At 42.2% G+C, this 21,450-nt stretch overlaps 1 protein-coding gene and 1 long non-coding RNA gene across 2 annotated transcripts in view; one reads left to right on the forward strand and one right to left on the reverse strand.

The window, feature by feature from the left end:
* LOC139755492 (uncharacterized) overlaps positions 1-21,450 on the reverse strand; it is a 266,342-nt gene that overhangs the window by 147,209 nt on the left and 97,683 nt on the right. The gene's annotated exons all lie outside the window — the stretch shown is intronic.
* The window catches only part of LOC139755286 (glutamate receptor ionotropic, delta-1-like), a 47,920-nt gene that overhangs the window by 20,811 nt on the left and 5,659 nt on the right, over positions 1-21,450 (forward strand). The window contains exons 6-7 of the mRNA XM_071673401.1: positions 9,820-9,915; positions 15,530-15,661. Of these exons, the coding sequence (XP_071529502.1) occupies positions 9,820-9,915; positions 15,530-15,661 (228 nt within the window). The remainder of the gene's footprint in view (positions 1-9,819; positions 9,916-15,529; positions 15,662-21,450) is intronic.

The raw sequence follows: 21,450 nt of genomic DNA on the forward strand, positions 1-21,450 counted from the left end.
ATTATATATATATATATATATATATATATATATATATATATATAATATATATATGTTTTTTTTTTTTTAAATTTCCAAAAGAGGGAACAGAGGGGGCCAGGTGAGGATATTCCAAAAAAGGTCCAGTCCTCTGTTCTTAACGCTACCTCGCTAAACGCGGGAAATGGCGAATAGTTTAAAAGAAAGAAAAAAAAAAATAATATATATATATATATATATATATCCTCACCTGCGCACAACTCTATCCATAGCCCACGCCTCGCAACCATACAACATTGTTGGAACCACTATTCCTTCAAACATACCCATTTTTGCTTTCCGAGATAATGTTCTCGACTTCCACACATTCTTCAAGGCTCCCAGGATTTTCGCCCCCTCCCCCACCCTATGATCCACTTCCGCTTCCATGGTTCCATCCGCTGCCAGATCCACTCCCAGATATCTAAAACACTTCACTTCCTCCAGTTTTTTCTCATTCAAACTCACCTCCCAATTGACTTGACCCTCAACCCTACTGTACCTAATTACCTTGCTCTTATTCACATTTACTCTTAACTTTCTTCTTTCACACACTTTACCAAACTCAGTCACCAGCTTCTGCAGTTTCTCACATGAATCAGCCACCAGCGCTGTATCATCAGCGAACAACAACTGACTCACTTCCCAAGCTCTCTCATCCCCAACAGATTTCATACTTGCCCCTCTTTCCAGAACTCTTGCATTCACCTCCCTAACAACCCCATCCATAAACAAATTAAACAACCATGGAGACATCACACACCCCTGCCGCAAACCTACATTCACTGAGAACCAATCACTTTCCTCTCTTCCTACACGTACACATGCCTTACATCCTCGATAAAAACTTTTCACTGCTTCTAACAACTTTCCTCCCACACCATATATTCTTAATACCTTCCACAGAGCATCTCTATCAACTCTATCATATGCCTTCTCCAGATCCATAAATGCTACATACAAATCCATTTGCTTTTCTAAGTATTTCTCACATACATTCTTCAAAGCAAACACCTGATCCACACATCCTCTACCATTCTGAACCACACTGCTCTTCCCAATCTGATGCTCTGTACATGTCTTCACCCTCTCAATCAATACCCTCCCATATAATTTACCAGGAATACTCAACAAACTTATACCTCTGTAATTTGAGCACTCACTCTTATCCCCTTTGCCTTTGTACAATGGCACTATGCACGCATTCCGCCAATCTCAGGCACCTCACCATGAGTCATACATACATTAAATAACCTTACCAACCAGTCAACAATACAGTCACCCCCTTTTTTAATAAATTCCACTGCAATACCATCCAAACCTGCTGCCTTGCCGGCTTTCATCTTCCGCAAAGCTTTTACTACCTCTTCTCTGTTTACCAAAACATTTTCCCTAACCCTCTCACTTTGCACACCACCTCGACCAAAACACCCTATATCTGCCACTCTATCATCAAAACACATTCAACAAACCTTCAAAATACTCACTCCATCTCCCTCTCACATCACCACTACTTGTTATCACCTCCCCATTTGCGCCCTTCACTGAAGTTCCCATTTGCTCCCTTGTCTTACGCACTTTATTTACCTCCTCCAGAACATCTTTTTATTCTCCCTAAAATTTAATGATACTCTCTCACCCCAACTTCATTTGCCCTTTTTTTCACCTCTTGCACCTTTCTCCTGACCTCCTGTCTCTCTTTTATACGTCTCCCACTCAACTGCATTTTTTCCTGCAAAAATGGTCCAAATGCCTCTCTCTTCTCTTTCACTAATACTCTTACTTCTTCATTCCACCACTCACTACCCTATATATATATATATATATATATATATATATATATATATATATATATATATATATATATATATAAGGTGCAAGAGGTGAAAAGAGGGCAAATGAGAGTTGGGTTGAGGGAGTAATATATGAATTTCACGGAAAAAATGTTTTGGGAGGTTAATAGTGTGAGAAAAACAAGAAAACAAATGGGAACATCGGTGAAGGGGGCAGACAGGGAATTGGTAACATAACGTAAGGAGATGTAATAACATTGTGAAGGACTGTTGAAGTGTTTGATGATAGGGTGGCAGATATAGGGTGTTTGGCTCGGGGTGGTGTGCGAAGTGAGAAAGTCATAGAAAGGCATTTCTGACGAGTGAAGAGGTGGTGAAAACCATGCGTAGGATGAAATGTGGTATTGCAGTTTAATTTCATAAGAAAGGGGATGACTAACACGTGTTGGTGACAGATTAGTTAAGATTTTCAGTGTATGTAAGGCTCATGGCGAGGTGCTTGAGGATTGGCGGAATACTGGTAATTTGCCATTCTATAAGGAAAGGGGAACAATGGTGAGTGCTCGAACTACAAAGGTGGAAGTTAATATGTATCTGATATGTTGTATGGGAGAGCTTGTTTGAGAAGGTGAAGACATGCATAAGCACCAGCCTGAGGAGGAACATTGTGGTTTCAGGAATGGCACAGGATGTGTGGATCAATTGTTTGCTTTAGAGAATCTGTATGAGAAATACCCAAGGAAAGAGAATGATTTGTATGTGTCAATTATGGATATGGCTAAAAGCAGCTGATACGGTTGATTGAGGTACCTTCTGAAAGGTCTTCCGAATACATGGTGTCGAGGGAAAGCTATTAGAAGCACTGAGATTTTTTTTTTTTATCAGGGTGCAAGACTTGTGTGCGAGTGGATAGAGAGGAAGGTGAGTGGTTCTAGGAGATGATGATCTGCGGCAAGGATATGTTGTGTCACCATGACTGTTTAACTTGTTTATGGATGAGGTGGTGAGGGAAGTAAATATAAGGGTCTGAGAGAGAGGGTCAGGTGTGCAGTCTGTGGTGGTGAAGGGGCCTGACAAAGTGAGTCATTATCATTGTTGCCCGTGCCTAGGTTACCAGCAGTGTTGCCCGTGCCCTGGGTCACCAGCAGTGTTGTCCAGGTGCCCTGTATCGCTAACAGCATTCTTCCGTATCTTGGCAGGTGAAGTTGCCGATCGACAGCACAGAGGACCTGGTAAACCAGCAAGAGGTGTCCTGGCGATCGAGTCGGATCCTTTCTCTACCAGATCCTCTACGTAAGTCCATCATGAATTCCTTCTGTGTATGTAATGTCACCAGCACACAGTAAGAAATGGTCCAGCCAAATATTGATACAGCTATATAACGATCAGCCATCTTATGATCCGGCCATATTACGATCAGCCCACACTATAATTCGGCTATCCACATCCGTCAATTTTGCTCCCTCTTCTCTCACTCGGTCTGCATCTCGTCTTGACACAACTTCCTCAATAAACTCAGACTCGGACAAGATATGTCTGTGGGGTAGACAAAATCTTGTTAAGTTTAAATGCCTCTAAGACAAGTTTCTACCCATCTCTCCTTGGGAAAACGTACAACTCTAGTCTTTTCTTTGGCGGTTCTGTATTTCCACCTCTTGACTCAATGAACAACCTGGTGTTACTGTAACATCCTCTCTTTTCTGGAACCCCACATTACAGGAATAGCTAAGTCTGCTTCTAAGAAACTGGGTGTCCTGTTTAGATGTCGAAAATTCTTCTCTTCTGAACAGATGCTCCGTTTATACAAAGGATTGATTCGTCTTCGTGTGGAGTACTGATCTCACATTTGGGGTGGTTCTAGCTCTGTATTGTATCCTACATGACAACAGTTGAGTCGAAAGCGATCTGACTTATAAACTGTCCTAGGCTAACTTCCAACCTTGACCCTCTTGCCCTACGCCGCAATGTTAGTTCACTTTCCCTCTTCTATGGGTATTACTTTGGATTTTGATCCCGAGAGCTGGCTGCTTGTGTTTCCTTCCACTAGCTAGACCGTGCAATACTCGACAAACTGCAGCATCACATGATTATTGTCCAGCCATTGGCAACTCAAGGGTGGGCCGTTTTGATACCTGCTTCTTTCCCTACACGTCGAAGCTTTGGAACTCTCTAACCCTCTCATGTATTTCCCAATAACTATGACCTGGCACATTCAAAAGACTAGTCTTTCACTTCTCCAGAATACGTAAATACTTTCCTTTGTCTTTTCTTTTTCCGTTTCATAACTCTCTCTATGTGATGTGAGAAGGAGATGGAGTGAGTATTTTGAAGGTTTGTTGAATGTGTATGATGATAGAGTGGCAGATATAGGGTGTTTTGGTCGAGGTGGTGTGCAAAGTGAGAGGGTTAGGGAAAATGATTAGGTAAACAGAGAAGAGGTAGTGAAAGCTTTGCGGAAGATGAAAGCCGGCAAGGCAGCAGGTTTGGATGGTATTGCAGTGGAATTTATTAAAAAAGGGGTGACTGTATTGTTGACTGGTTGGTAAGGTTATTTAATGTATGTATGACTCATGGTGAGGTGCCTGAGGATTGGCGGAATGCGTGCATAGTGCCATTGTACAAAGGCAAAGGGATAAGAGTGAGTGCTCAAATTACAGAGGTATAAGTTTGATTGAGTATTCATGGTAAATTATAGGGAGGGTATTGATTGAGAGGGTGAAGGCATGTACAGAGCATCAGATTGGGGAAGAGCAGTGTGGTTTCAGAAGTGGTAGAGGATGTGTGGATCAGGTGTTTGCTTTGAAGAATGTATGTGAGAAATACTTAGAAAAGCAAATGGATTTGTATGTAGCATTTATGGATCTGGAGAAGGCATATGATAGAGTTGATAGAGATGCTCTGTGGAAGGTATTAAGAATATATGGTGTGGGTGGAAAGTTGTTAAGAAGCAGTGAAAAGTTTTTTATCGAGGATGTAAGGCATGTGTACGTGTAGGAATAGAGGAAAGTGATTGGTTCTCAGTGAATGTAGGTTTGCGGCAGGGGTGTGTGATGTCTCCATGGTTTGTTTAATTTGTTTATGGATGGGGTTGTTAGGGAGGTAAATGCAAGAGTTTTGGAAAGAGGGGCAAGTATGAAGTCTGTTGGGGATGAGAGAGCTTGGGAAGTGAGTCAGTTGTTGTTCGCTGATGATACAGCGCTGGTGGCTGATTCATGTGAGAAACTGCAGAAGCTGGTGACTGAGTTTGGTAAAGTGTGTGGAAGAAGAAAGTTAAGAGTAAATGTGAATAAGAGCAAGGTTATTAGGTACAGTAGGGTTGAGGGTCAAGTCAATTGGGAGGTGAGTTTGAATGGAGAAAAACTGGAGGAAGTGAAGTGTTTTAGATATCTGGGAGTGGATCTGGCAGCGGATGGAACCATGGAAGCGGAAGTGGATCATAGGGTGGGGGAGGGGGCGAAAATTCTGGGGGCCTTGAAGAATGTGTGGAAGTCGAGAACATTATCTCGGAAAGCAAAAATGGGTATGTTTGAAGGAATAGTGGTTCCAACAATGTTGTATGGTTGCGAGGCGTGGGCTATGGATAGAGTTGTGCGCAGGAGGATGGATGTGCTGGAAATGAGATGTTTGAGGACAATGTGTGGTGTGAGGTGGTTTGATCGAGTAAGTAATGAAAGGGTAAGAGAGATGTGTGGTAATAAAAAGAGTGTGGTTGAGAGAGCAGAAAAGGGTGTTTTGAAACGGTTTGGTCACATGGAGAGAATGAGTAAGGAAAAATTGACAAGGAGGATATATGTGTCAGAGGTGGAGGGAAAGAGAAGTGGGAGACCAAATTGGAGGTGGAAGGATGGAGTGAAAAAGATTTTGAGCGATCGGGGCCTGAACATGCAGGAGGGTGAAATTGGAATTATATGCTGTCAATGGATTGAACCAGGGCATGTGAAGCGTCTGTGGTAAACCATGGAAGGTTTTGTGGGGCATGGATGTGGAAAGGGCGCTACGGTTTCGGTGCATTATACATGACAGCAAGAGACTGAGTGTGAACGAATTTGTTGTCTGTTCTTAGCGCTACCTCGCGCGCGTGCGGGGGGAGGGGGTTGTCATTTCATGTGTGGCGGGATGGCGACGGGAATGAATAAACGCAGCAAGTATGAATTATGTACATTTGTATATATGTATATGTCTGTGTATGTATATATATGTATACGTTGAAATGTATAGGTATGTATATGTGCGTGTGTGGACGTGTATGTATATACATGTGTATGTGGGTGGGTTGGGCCATCCTTCCGTCTGCTTCCTTGCGCTACCTTGCTAACGCGGGAGACAGCGACAAGGTATGATATATAAATATATACATATGTATATATATATATATATATATATATATATATATATATATATATATATATATATATATATATATATATATATATATGAATGGGGCACAATTTTGCGTGTGATCAAGTGTATTCTTATGAGTCTACGGGGAAAATGAAACATGATAAGTTCCCAAGTGCACTTTCGTGAAATAATCACATCATCAGGGGAGACACGAGAGAGAAATATAACAGTCAGTTGATATACATCGAAGAGACGTAGCTAGGACGCCATTTAATAAACATGCGATTGTCCATGTTTACCAAATGGCGTCGTAGCTACGTCTCTAACCTAACCTAACCTAACTACTAAGATAACTTAACCTAATCAAACTGCATTAGAAGGTAAGATATCCTTTAGTAATTTTGTTTCAAAAGATTCCATATGATGTGATTATTACACGAAAGTGCACTTGGGAACTTATCGTGTTTCATTTTCCCCGTGGATTCACAGGAATATTTTTTTTTTTTTTTTTTTTTTAAAGAAGGAACAGAGAAGGGGGCCAGGTGAGGATATTCCCTCAGAGGCCCAGTCCTCTGTTCTTAACGCTACCTTGCTAATGCGGGAAATGGCGAATAGTTTGAAAGAAAAGAAAAGATATATATATATATATATATATATATATATATATATATATATATATATATATATATATATATATATATATGTTTTTTTTTTTTTAAATTTCCAAAAGAGGGAACAGAGGGGGCCAGGTGAGGATATTCCAAAAAAGGTCCAGTCCTCTGTTCTTAACGCTACCTCGCTAACGCGGGAAATGGCGAATAGTTTAAAAGAAAGAAAAAAAAAAATATATATATATATATATATATATATCCTCACCTGCGCACAACTCTATCCATAGCCCACGCCTCGCAACCATACAACATTGTTGGAACCACTATTCCTTCAAACATACCCATTTTTGCTTTCCGAGATAATGTTCTCGACTTCCACACATTCTTCAAGGCTCCCAGGATTTTCGCCCCCTCCCCCACCCTATGATCCACTTCCGCTTCCATGGTTCCATCCGCTGCCAGATCCACTCCCAGATATCTAAAACACTTCACTTCCTCCAGTTTTTCTCCATTCAAACTCACCTCCCAATTGACTTGACCCTCAACCCTACTGTACCTAATTACCTTGCTCTTATTCACATTTACTCTTAACTTTCTTCTTTCACACACTTTACCAAACTCAGTCACCAGCTTCTGCAGTTTCTCACATGAATCAGCCACCAGCGCTGTATCATCAGCGAACAACAACTGACTCACTTCCCAAGCTCTCTCATCCCCAACAGATTTCATACTTGCCCCTCTTTCCAGAACTCTTGCATTCACCTCCCTAACAACCCCATCCATAAACAAATTAAACAACCATGGAGACATCACACACCCCTGCCGCAAACCTACATTCACTGAGAACCAATCACTTTCCTCTCTTCCTACACGTACACATGCCTTACATCCTCGATAAAAACTTTTCACTGCTTCTAACAACTTTCCTCCCACACCATATATTCTTAATACCTTCCACAGAGCATCTCTATCAACTCTATCATATGCCTTCTCCAGATCCATAAATGCTACATACAAATCCATTTGCTTTTCTAAGTATTTCTCACATACATTCTTCAAAGCAAACACCTGATCCACACATCCTCTACCACTTCTGAAACCACACTGCTCTTCCCCAATCTGATGCTCTGTACATGTCTTCACCCTCTCAATCAATACCCTCCCATATAATTTACCAGGAATACTCAACAAACTTATACCTCTGTAATTTGAGCACTCACTCTTATCCCCTTTGCCTTTGTACAATGGCACTATGCACGCATTCCGCCAATCCTCAGGCACCTCACCATGAGTCATACATACATTAAATAACCTTACCAACCAGTCAACAATACAGTCACCCCCTTTTTTAATAAATTCCACTGCAATACCATCCAAACCTGCTGCCTTGCCGGCTTTCATCTTCCGCAAAGCTTTTACTACCTCTTCTCTGTTTACCAAATCATTTTCCCTAACCCTCTCACTTTGCACACCACCTCGACCAAAACACCCTATATCTGCCACTCTATCATCAAACACATTCAACAAACCTTCAAAATACTCACTCCATCTCCCTCTCACATCACCACTACTTGTTATCACCTCCCCATTTGCGCCCTTCACTGAAGTTCCCATTTGCTCCCTTGTCTTACGCACTTTATTTACCTCCTTCCAGAACATCTTTTTATTCTCCCTAAAATTTAATGATACTCTCTCACCCCAACTCTCATTTGCCCTTTTTTTCACCTCTTGCACCTTTCTCCTGACCTCCTGTCTCTCTTTTATACGTCTCCCACTCAACTGCATTTTTTCCCTGCAAAAATGGTCCAAATGCCTCTCTCTTCTCTTTCACTAATACTCTTACTTCTTCATTCCACCACTCACTACCCTATATATATATATATATATATATATATATATATATATATATATATATATATATATATATATATAGGTGCAAGAGGTGAAAAGAGGGCAAATGAGAGTTGGGTTGAGGGAGTATATATGAATTTCACGGAAAAAATGTTTTGGGAGGTTAATAGTGTGAGAAAAACAAGAAAACAAATGGGAACATCGGTGAAGGGGGCAGACAGGGAATTGGTAACATAACGTAAGGAGATGTAATAAACATTGTGAAGGACTGTTGAAGTGTTTGATGATAGGGTGGCAGATATAGGGTGTTTGGCTCGGGGTGGTGTGCGAAGTGAGAAAGTCATAGAAAGGCATTTCTGACGAGTGAAGAGGTGGTGAAAACCATGCGTAGGATGAAATGTGGTATTGCAGTTTAATTTCATAAGAAAGGGGATGACTAACACGTGTTGGTGACAGATTAGTTAAGATTTTCAGTGTATGTAAGGCTCATGGCGAGGTGCTTGAGGATTGGCGGAATACTGGTAATTTGCCATTCTATAAGGAAAGGGGAACAATGGTGAGTGCTCGAACTACAAAGGTGGAAGTTAATATGTATCTGATATGTTGTATGGGAGAGCTTGTTTGAGAAGGTGAAGACATGCATAGAGCACCAGCCTGAGGAGGAACATTGTGGTTTCAGGAATGGCACAGGATGTGTGGATCAATTGTTTGCTTTAGAGAATCTGTATGAGAAATACCCAAGGAAAGAGAATGATTTGTATGTGTCAATTATGGATATGGCTAAAAGCAGCTGATACGGTTGATTGAGGTACCTTCTGAAAGGTCTTCCGAATACATGGTGTCGAGGGAAAGCTATTAGAAGCACTGAGATTTTTTTTTTTTTATCAAGGGTGCAAGACTTGTGTGCGAGTGGATAGAGAGGAAGGTGAGTGGTTCTAGGAGATGATGGATCTGCGGCAAGGATATGTTGTGTCACCATGACTGTTTAACTTGTTTATGGATGAGGTGGTGAGGGAAGTAAATATAAGGGTCTGAGAGAGAGGGTCAGGTGTGCAGTCTGTGGTGGGTGAAGGGGCCTGACAAGTGAGTCATTATCATTGTTGCCCGTGCCCTAGGTTACCAGCAGTGTTGCCCGTGCCCTGGGTCACCAGCAGTGTTGTCCAGGTGCCCTGTATCGCTAACAGCATTCTTCCGTATCTTGGCAGGTGAAGTTGCCGATCGACAGCACAGAGGACCTGGTAAACCAGCAAGAGGTGTCCTGGGCGATCGAGTCTGGATCCTTTCTCTACCAGATCCTCTACGTAAGTCCATCATGAATTCCTTCTGTGTATGTAATGTCACCAGCACACAGTAAGAAATGGTCCAGCCAAATATTGATACAGCTATATAACGATCAGCCCATCTTATGATCCGGCCATATTACGATCAGCCCACACTATAATTCGGCTATCCACATCCGTCAATTTTGCTCCCTCTTCTCTCACTCGGTCTGCATCTCGTCTTGACACAACTTCCTCAATAAACTCAGACTCGGACAAGATATGTCTGTGGGGTAGACAAAATCTTGTTAAGTTTAATGCCTCTAAGACCAAGTTTCTACCCATCTCTCCGTGGAAAACGTACAACTCTAGTCTTTTCTTTGGCGGTTCTGTATTTCCACCTCTTGACTCAATGAACAACCCTGGTGTTACTGTAACATCCTCTCTTTTCTGGAACCCCACATTACAGGAATAGCTAAGTCTGCTTCTAAGAAACTGGGTGTCCTGTTTAGATGTCGAAAATTCTTCTCTTCTGAACAGATGCTCCGTTTATACAAAGGATTGATTCGTCTTCGTGTGGAGTACTGATCTCACATTTGGGGTGGTTCTAGCTCTGTATTGTATCCTTACATGACAACAGTTGAGTCGAAAGCGATCTGACTTATAAACTGTCCTAGGCTAACTTCCAACCTTGACCCTCTTGCCCTACGCCGCAATGTTAGTTCACTTTCCCTCTTCTATGGGTATTACTTTGGATTTTGATCCCGAGAGCTGGCTGCTTGTGTTTCCTTCCACTAGCTAGACCGTGCAATACTCGACAAACTGCAGCATCACATGATTATTGTCCAGCCATTGGCAACTCAAGGGTGGGCCGTTTTGATACCTGCTTCTTTCCCTACACGTCGAAGCTTTGGAACTCTCTACCCTCTCATGTATTTCCCAATAACTATGACCTGGCACATTTCAAAAGACTAGTCTTTCACTTTCTCCAGAATACGTAAATACTTTCCTTTGTCTTTTCTTTTTCCGTTTCATAACTCTCTCTATGTGATGTGAGAAGGAGATGGAGTGAGTATTTTGAAGGTTTGTTGAATGTGTTTGATGATAGAGTGGCAGATATAGGGTGTTTTGGTCGAGGTGGTGTGCAAAGTGAGAGGGTTAGGGAAAATGATTAGGTAAACAGAGAAGAGGTAGTGAAAGCTTTGCGGAAGATGAAAGCCGGCAAGGCAGCAGGTTTGGATGGTATTGCAGTGGAATTTATTAAAAAAGGGGGTGACTGTATTGTTGACTGGTTGGTAAGGTTATTTAATGTATGTATGACTCATGGTGAGGTGCCTGAGGATTGGCGGAATGCGTGCATAGTGCCATTGTACAAAGGCAAAGGGGATAAGAGTGAGTGCTCAAATTACAGAGGTATAAGTTTGTTGAGTATTCATGGTAAATTATATGGGAGGGTATTGATTGAGAGGGTGAAGGCATGTACAGAGCATCAGATTGGGGAAGAGCAGTGTGGTTTCAGAAGTGGTAGAGGATGTGTGGATCAGGTGTTTGCTTTGAAGAATGTATGTGAGAAATACTTAGAAAAGCAAATGGATTTGTATGTAGCATTTATGGATCTGGAGAAGGCATATGATAGAGTTGATAGAGATGCTCTGTGGAAGGTATTAAGAATATATGGTGTGGGTGGAAAGTTGTTAGAAGCAGTGAAAAGTTTTTATCGAGGATGTAAGGCATGTGTACGTGTAGGAATAGAGGAAAGTGATTGGTTCTCAGTGAATGTAGGTTTGCGGCAGGGGTGTGTGATGTCTCCATGGTTGTTTAATTTGTTTATGGATGGGGTTGTTAGGGAGGTAAATGCAAGAGTTTTGGAAAGAGGGGCAAGTATGAAGTCTGTTGGGGATGAGAGAGCTTGGGAAGTGAGTCAGTTGTTGTTCGCTGATGATACAGCGCTGGTGGCTGATTCATGTGAGAAACTGCAGAAGCTGGTGACTGAGTTTGGTAAAGTGTGTGGAAGAAGAAAGTTAAGAGTAAATGTGAATAAGAGCAAGGATATTAGGTACAGTAGGGTTGAGGGTCAAGTCAATTGGGAGGTGAGTTTGAATGGAGAAAAACTGGAGGAAGTGAAGTGTTTTAGATATCTTGGAGTGGATCTGGCAGCGGATGGAACCATGGAAGCGGAAGTGGATCATAGGGTGGGGGAGGGGGCGAAAATTCTGGGGGCCTTGAAGAATGTGTGGAAGTCGAGAACATTATCTCGGAAAGCAAAAATGGGTATGTTTGAAGGAATAGTGGTTCCAACAATGTTGTATGGTTGCGAGGCGTGGGCTATGGATGGAGTTGTGCGCAGGAGGATGGATGTGCTGGAAATGAGATGTTTGAGGACAATGTGTGGTGTGAGGTGGTTTGATCGAGTGAGTAACGTAAGGGTAAGAGAGATGTGTGGAAATAAAAAGAGCGTGGTTGAGAGAGCAGAAGAGGGTGTTTTGAAGTGGTTTGGGCACATGGAGAGGATGAGTGAGGAAAGATTGACCAAGAGGATATATGTGTCGGAGGTGGAGGGAACAAGGAGGAGAGGGAGACCAAATTGGAGGTGGAAAGATGGAGTGAAAAAGATTTTGTGTGATCGGGGCCTGAACATGCAGAAGGGTGAAAGGAGGGCAAGGAATAGAGTGAATTGGAGCGATGTGGTATACCGGGGTTGACGTGCTGTCAGTGGATTGAATCAAGGCATGTGAAGCGTCTGGGGTAAACCATGGAAAGCTGTGTAGGTATGTATATTTGCGTGTGTGGACGTATGTATATACATGTGTATGGGGGGGGGGTTGGGCCATTTCTTTCGTCTGTTTCCTTGCGCTACCTCGCAAACGCGGGAGACAGCGACAAAGTATAAAAAGAAAAAAAAAAATTCTCTCTATATTTCAAATAAGGCCCGGCCTTGATGTGGGCTCCGTGACTGGAGCTACATCATAATCCGGCCATATTACGATCCGGCCGTATTATGATTAGGCCATAATACAACCCAGCCACATTACGATCCAGTCATGTAACAAATTTCCTCATAAAAATAAAGGAATTTTCATATCTTTTTTATTTCTTACAAATCCAAAATTTCGATATTTATTTCTAGGCCCTTTTCACGTCATATACTATATCACCCAATAACTATGTATCCACATACAATAACTATCGATCCACATACAATAACTATCGATATACATACAATGAGCATCGATCCACATACAATAACTATCAATCCACATACAATAACTATCGATCCACATACAATAATTATCGACCCACATACAATAATTATCGATCCACGTACAATAACTATCAATCCACATACAATAACTATCGATTCACTTACAATAACTATAGATCCACATACAATAACTATCGACCCACATACAATAACTGTCAATCCACTTACAATAACTATCGTTCCACGTACAGTATCTATAGTTCCACATACAATATCTATCGTTCCTCATACAATAACTATCGTTCCATATACAATATCTCTCGTTTCACTAACTAACTATCTCTCCGCATACAGTAACTATGGTTCCACATACAATAACTATCGTTCCACATACAATATCTCTCGTTCCACATACAATAACTATCGTTCCACATACAATAACTATCGTTTCACATACAATATCTCTCGTTCCACATACAATAACTATCGTTCCACATACGATATCTCTCGTTCCACATACAACAACTATCGTTCCACATACAATATCTCTCGTTCCGCATACAGTAACTATCGCTCCGCATACAGTAACTATCGTTCCGCATACAGTAACTATAGTTCCACAAGTTATCTACATGAAATTCGAGGAATATGGGGGATGACCACCAGGCTTTGGTCACTCTCAACTGACTCGGTCAACAACGCAAATCTGAGAACCCTGGGAAGAAGAAGAAGAAGAAGAAGAAGAAGAAGAAGAAGAAGAAGAAGAAGAAGAAGAAGAAAGAAGAAGAAGAAGAAGAAGAAGAAGAAGAAGAAGAAGGAGAAGAAGAAGAAGAAGGAGGAGGAGGAGGAGATGAAGATGATGAAAGAAGAAGAGGACGACCAATAAGAAGAGGAACCTAAGCCAGTGACCTCCCAGGGGCCTGTAATATAATAAAGCTGTTCTTGTTTTAAAATACATTTTCCCCAGACGACTTCATGCGACATACTGCTGGCGTCGGGGATGCCTTCAAGACAACCCTGCCCGGCCGTCAGGATAAAAGGTTTTCCAATTTCTGTGAAAAGTAATTTTATGTATCAAGGTGTTGTGTGGATCTGGTTACCAATAATGCTTTCTACTACATATATAAGTTCGTGAAATTTCCATTCACAATCAGGAATATCTAAAAACATATACAGAGTTTATCACATACTCTGGCTTTTCATAATGTCTTTCTCTCTCTCTCACACTCATTGTATATATATTCTACATCTTGCCCTTCGAGCTTCTGTGAGGTAAAATCACAAACAGACGAACAACTAACTGCCTCACATCTTTACTCTCTGTCACGCAAAATGCAACGAAACCAGAGTCTACCGTCACAGATGAGCCCCACACACTACTTAATGGTTTACACTGACCGATTCACCTCCTTTTGTCAAGCCCATAAACAGTTTGTTGCCCCCCGTATATCACTTTGTTCCATTTTTTTTTCCATCTATGGCTCGTTTTATGCCCTCGTGGATGTTCAGACCCTCATACCTCAAGGCCCCCTTTACTCCATCCTTCTACTTCCTCCCTGGTCTCCTTATTCCCATTTTCCAATAGGATTAAAAAACACAGATCAATTGTGGGTCTTTTTCATTCATTCTCTTCATATTCTTACACCCCTGGCCGGCCCTCTGAGTTAGGCTACGCTTACAACCACATCTCTATGGAATTTCATATTCTTTCACCCGATAATTGTTTTAATTCAGTCTTTTCCAGTATCTCTGCACAAAGCCACTTTTCCAAGCTCATTCATTTTCATCACTTCTTTACCTCTACATCATTTCCTCACGAGAAACTTTCACTCTTGCCTTCATTAAGCAATGATCAGACATTCAGCTAGCACGTTCACATCCAGCAACCTCTCTTTTGCACACTTGCCAATTAATACATTAACCATTCATAGCGCCCCTCGACTCCAAGCGCAACTCATCTTCCAATCATGTATTCCTGATCGTCATTTCTCTTTCAAATCACAACTCGACAAGTTTCCCCCCCCACCTCCTCCCTATTTCAATCAAACCCACAAATCCCGTTTTCTCTAGTTATTCTCTCAGCTGCCACATCACCTACCCCCTCATTCAGATACCCTTGTAGTTTGATTCAATCCCTTGTATCAAAACTGCCGCACCACTTCGTCCTAATTTGCATTCCTTTGTTCCTCACTCGTCTCACATCCTGTTGCACAAGACAAAAAGAATTTAAAATTTCAAAAAAAGCATTATTTAATTTTGCTTGCAAAGTCACACAAATGAACGAATATTCACGAATTCCCAGGAAACACCACCTCCGTCCATCACAGCTCCCTATCATCACAAACTTCAACAAGCCACGTGGGTCGCAAGGTTATCTCCAGATATTCATGCTAACATTCCCTTCCATTTTCTCCCATACGAACACAAATGTGGGCGGCGTGGCTGGTCCCTCAGCAAGCCAAAGAAGGCATCTACAAGGCGCTATGGGATGGACACTCACAGAGGATCACGGACTGCTACAGTTACCGTCACGACATCCGGGCCGGAATGTACGCTGCCGTCTGTGACAAGATGACGATGAAGAAGGTGAGTTACCTAGAGTTACAAAGATACACACACGACAGAGATCCAAAGTCTAAAGTGAGATAGGTTAGCCTCAACACTACTGGAAAAGATGCGTTCCCCTTTAAAAGCAGTGAAAGCAAAGGAGAGCAAAGAAGAAGCTCTCTCCCGACCATCCACCTCCCTCCAGCAACACTTCAGACGAGAAACTGGTAGAAAAAATGAATAGGAAAGTCAGAGGGTAGAATGAACGAAAATATATCATGCATCCCATCACCAAAGACATGCATCCCTTCACATTTTGTTATAAAGACAATAGTAAGGATGAACTTTGAGCTCCAGCCTCGCGGCTTACTATGTCTATATTGCCCCTGATGTGTAGGGATGAGATAATGATTCCTTCTTGTGCCCTTAAAGCAGGCATTCAGCCTTACATCAGTATTACTCATGAAATATATGAAAAGTATTTGCTCGAGGACGATCTCCCGAGGGATTTAGTAAGAGGTGATCACTGTGACGATTCATCATTCGTTAAAACTCTTTGCTTCTTATCACGTAACCAGCCTTCTGTCCAGTTTCCTATGCAACTAGTATTCCCTAAGGCCCAGATCTTATACATCAATATAACGTGGGGAACTTTGCTGAATGCTTTTTTTTTTTTTTTTGGAGTCCAGAAAAATGATTCCTATTGTTTCAGTTTTGTCCTGGGTATTGAATGTTTTATGATGAAATTCAAGGAGGTTTCTAAGGCAAGACGTGTGCCTTCTACAACTATGCTGTGAATTATTGATCGCACTGTGTTGTTCAAGATACGTTACGATTCTATCTCGAATAATCGAATCCAAAAGTTTACATGAAGTTGATGTGAGGTTAACAGGGGGTAATTATCAGGTATTTCACGGCTCCCCTTTTTGAATATAGGACTGACTTCTGTTAGTCACATTGAAAATATGGGTTAACGGTTTGACGGGGATTAAAACAACCAGGACGTAGGATTTTGATGGTCTTCAAATAATCTATCCGTGTTCGTACATCTCAAACTATAACGGCAAATTCTGGTGTCGTGTGTGTGTGTGTGTGTGTGTGTGTGTGTGTGTGTGTGTGTGTGTGTGTGTGCGTGTGTGTGTGTGTGTGTGTGTATGCTATTCATGATTATCTCAGAATTCGTGTCTCTGGTTTCTAGTGTAAAATCAGAAATGAAAATCTTGTTCAGGGTTGCTACTATGCTTTGATCATCTGCACTGCGTCCCCGTCTTTGCTACTTATATGTTTCTTATCACTGATATGTCTATAAAATCTTATAGGATCTCTAGTGCTACCTCTTCCAATACACATACACGCTCTTGGCTTGTTTGATAAGTATTTCTACCTCTCTTCTAATTGCCTTGCAAGGCTTGGGCCTGATTTCTTGAGCTTGTAGAATTTATTTCTGCGCCGTATATCTCTTACGATCTCTGGGGAGTACCAGTCAGGTCTGTTGTTAATTTCATTGTTTCTGTCGTGCATAGGAACGAACGTGTCTCGTTGGTGGATAAACTGACGTTAAAAACATGTCTATAATACCTCTGGATATGAACCAACAAGAGTGAGACTTTAATGCGTCGCGCAAACCATTAAGATCAACCATTTTAAAGTCAGCAACACCAGTACTGGCTTCAAGGGGAGTCAGTATTGAGATTTACATTAAACTTAACCATCTCATGGTCACATGTACCTAGATGTTCACCAACATGGGCATTAACCACTAAGAACTCCTGGGATGAAAGAATTAGATCAAGTGTGTTAGCTTCACTCGTCGGTTATGTGACGGTTTGGTAGAGAAAATTGTCCTCGACAAAGCTGATGAGTCGAGCAGATTCACATTCTACATCTGAGAAAGTTCGCCAGTTGATTCCTAGAAGATTAAGATCCACAGAATGATCAAATCTCTATCCTCTGTTGCTCGTTGTAAACTCTCTTACACAACAGTGTCAGTATCTGCTGGCTGGCTGGGGCCTCTACAGTCGACGTTTATGTAATGTTTGGGAAATTGTGTACTGCTTTGATGATAAAAGTGTTCAAATGTAGATGTTATAGCTTTAATCTTAACGGGATTTAGGTATAGTCTTACGTACAGTGTTGATTCGCCTCCTCGATCGTCCTCGATCTATCCCTTACTAATGATCTATAGTGCGGCAAAATGTACACATTACATTGATCGCTGCTCTTCCTGTTCAGATATGTTAGGTCTGCGTCGAACACTTCACCCACACACGTCGTGCAGTGTGTATGTATACATCCTACCACACGTCCAAATGTCTCACAAGGTGTGCTGTGCACACACTACCGCATGTCTAAACGTTTCACAAGATGTACTGTGCACACACTACCATACGTCCAAACGTCTCACAAGATGTACTGTGCACACACTACCATACGTGCAAACGTCTCACAAGGTGTACTGTGCACACACTACCACACGTCCAAACGTCTCACAAGATGTACTGTGCACACACTACCACACGTCCAAACGTCTCACAAGGTGTGCTGTGCACACACTACCACACGTCCAAACGTCTCACAAGGTGTACTGTGCACACACTACCACACGTCCAAACGCCTCACAAGATGTACGGTGCACACACTACCGCACGTCCACACGTCTCACAAGATGTACTGTGCACACACTACCAAACGTCCAAACGTCTCACATGGTGTACTGTGCACACACTACCACACGTCCAAACGTCTCACAAGATGTACTGTGCACACACTACCATACGCCCAAACGTCTCACAAGGTGTATTGTGCACACACTACCACACGTCCAAACGTCTCACAAGATGTACTGTGCACACACTACCAAACGTCCAAACGTCTCACAAGATATACTGTGCACACACCACCGCACGTCCAAACGTCTCACAAGATGTACTGTGCACACACTACCACACGTCCATACGTCTCACAAGGTGTACTGTGCACACATCATCATTCGTTCATACGTCTCACAAAGTGTACTATAAACCCACTAACACTTGTCCTAACGTCTCACAAAGTGTGCTATACACTCCCTATTACTCGTCCAAGATTAAAAACAGGGAAGATCACGCCAGGTATAGATGAATTAGATCAAGGGAGTCACCTGCTAGTCATGTAGGTAAACAAAGGAATGAAACCAGCAGGCGAGGGTGTAGTCAGCTGGGGTGGAGGTAGATGGGATGAGGTTCAGTAGAGGCCCGCCACACCCCAGGGGTCAGATTCAGGACCAGTCCTGGGAACAGGTTAAGAAAATGGTCAGCCAGTGATTGAGTCTAATAATTTGGATAGTTCTAGATCCATGTCATTTGCAGCCTAATATTCAAGGTTCACAAACATGATCATTAGCGAAATGAACTTACATGTTATGTATTGTCCAAACAGTCACATATAAGAGCTTGATAAATACTGTAGATAATGACTTCTCATTTCGCCTTGTCTGACCTCGAAACTCGACCTACATAGTAGTGTTCCTTCACTTTCCCACTTTTACCTCCACCAAGTACTTGTTACGATTACTGCGCTGTCACTGTTGATAACTATTTGGAAGCACAGTTAGCAGTGCCAGGAAAACAAAAGTTTTCAGTAAAGACAGATGCCATACGTGAGGTGGCAAAGTTATGTTCGATGTCATGTAGAGTTTGAATGTAGCTTGATTATCTACAAACAAATGCTAATGCTTGAAGGATTTGTTACGAAGACAACCAGGCTACTGTAAGTGCTTGAGCAGTATAAAGACCATCAAATGATGATATCAAGTGTCTGGCAAACAAGAAAGAAGCTGTGGATGTAGATCTGAACAACGCCAGCATTACCCGAAGCTACTTAGTATGAGAGGCCACGGGAACAGAGGCTACTCGATTCCATTCAAATTGAACTGCTATTTTGTGATTCATGACCCACTGTAATGGATCATCGATATGATAAAAATCTATTGCGTTCACTTTCATGATTTATGACTTAATATGAGAGAAAAATATTTCGTAATTAGTTATCATGGAGAGTCCGAATGAACCTTTATGAGACTCGTCAAAAGTTAGAAAACGTTGAACATAGTCAATCGATTTGTCAGAGAATTCTCATTTGAGGAAAACGACATAATATAAAGTTTTAGATGCACAAACTATGGTAAAATGTCAGTATCTTTCCAAATATCAATTATGGTGATTTTGTGTGTCTGTGTATATGTCTGTTTGTAGGAAAATGAATGGAAGGGAGCACAGCCTCGTCAAGGAAGCCATCATTTCCCTTCCACTGGTTGTAGCGCAGCCTTTATACGGGAAAAGACCCGTAAAAAGGGTCCTGAGGTTCTATAATTAAAGAATATGACAATGATAAGAATACTTTCCTCATGATTTAAAAAAATAGTAGCTTTATGGTAGGGACTCGAGCAGATTCTTGATTGTATGAGAGAGAGAGAGAGAGAGAGAGAGAGAGAGAGAGAGAGAGAGAGAGAGAGAGAGAGAGAGAGAGAGAGAGAGAGAGAGAGATAGAGAGAGAGAGAGAGAGAGAGAGAGAACCCGTGTCAAGCCAGCAACCCATTCACCAGATATGATTAGTCACGAACATGAGCAACACCATCAAACATCTAGGGTGGTTTGAGAATCCAAAGTGAGGCAGACAAGGTGAGGACAGGACGCCCGAGGCCCAGCGGCTGAGAAGGATTGCTGCTCCTAAAATCAATCTCTCGGCAACATTATGTTTTGAAGCAATGGATGAAGGCTAGTTATGGTGTAGGAAGCCATGGTAAGGGAGACTGCAAATGGAATTTAAGTACGATGTTAAATCTCTCATGGCGAACCATGAACAGATCTGGACTGGCTTGTACACACTCCTAGGAAGGACCTGCAGCAATGGGAATGGGTCACATTTCTCTCTTGAGTAAGACAGTACGACTTTGGAACACTGGTATGGATGCTGCAAGCTGGGATCTTTGTAGGTTGTCGTAGCAATGAGGTCGTGTCTCAAATGCATAAAGAATCCTGGTATGATAATCCGAGTGTACATCTTAAGAGGCTTACAGGGGTGGCGAGTGCTCATTGAAGCGTAGTTGCTGTGTCGCAATAAGTGGACCCTGGTCATCCCTGGCACCTCTCTACGCAAGGGCGTCGGTGGATAGAGTCTTGTGGCGTCACTGAAGCAAGCATGAGCCCCCCGACCCTTAATGAGGAGTACACTATGTTAGTTCAGGTGGTAGTGTAAGCGTACGTTCACATTCAAATGGAATCTTCAATACCTTGCAGTAGGGGTTCATAACGTGCAAGACCCTCCCACACGGGAAGAACGAGGGGAACAGCGCCAGGGGAGCCACGTCGTCTGTATGTGACCCTCACAACACTTTACCAATGCTAGATTATGCTAGTCAATGTTTTGGGCAAATCCTCCGAGCGGACTGTGGCTCTCCACCCGTGCTAACTGTTGAACAACCAATCAGCTAACTTATCTCATTCTCAGAGGTGATAGGTGTCAGCGGAAAGTTGAAGAATGGGAAGTAATGTGAAATCTTCGGCATTCAGTGGGTGATTCTATGATCTACATACATACTGCTCTGTTATCGTGCGCCTTTTGGCATAATGTCACAACTCCAACTTGAACGGAAAGAGGCGAGGCCATGTATCTACAGGGGTAGGGAGATCTGGCAGGATGTCAGCTGTGGTTGGAACGACTTCAAGCTGACATACGAGGCGATCCTCTCGCCCCATGTCTTGTCCTGCATTTATGTGAGTTCCGATTTTTTGTCCAGTAATGCTGATCTACAGGAGGCGTTTGACTCAACACAACACACTTCTGGATGC

This window comes from Panulirus ornatus, chromosome 19 (assembly GCF_036320965.1).
Source record: "Panulirus ornatus isolate Po-2019 chromosome 19, ASM3632096v1, whole genome shotgun sequence".
In the NCBI taxonomy this organism is placed as follows: Eukaryota; Metazoa; Arthropoda; class Malacostraca; order Decapoda; family Palinuridae; genus Panulirus; species Panulirus ornatus.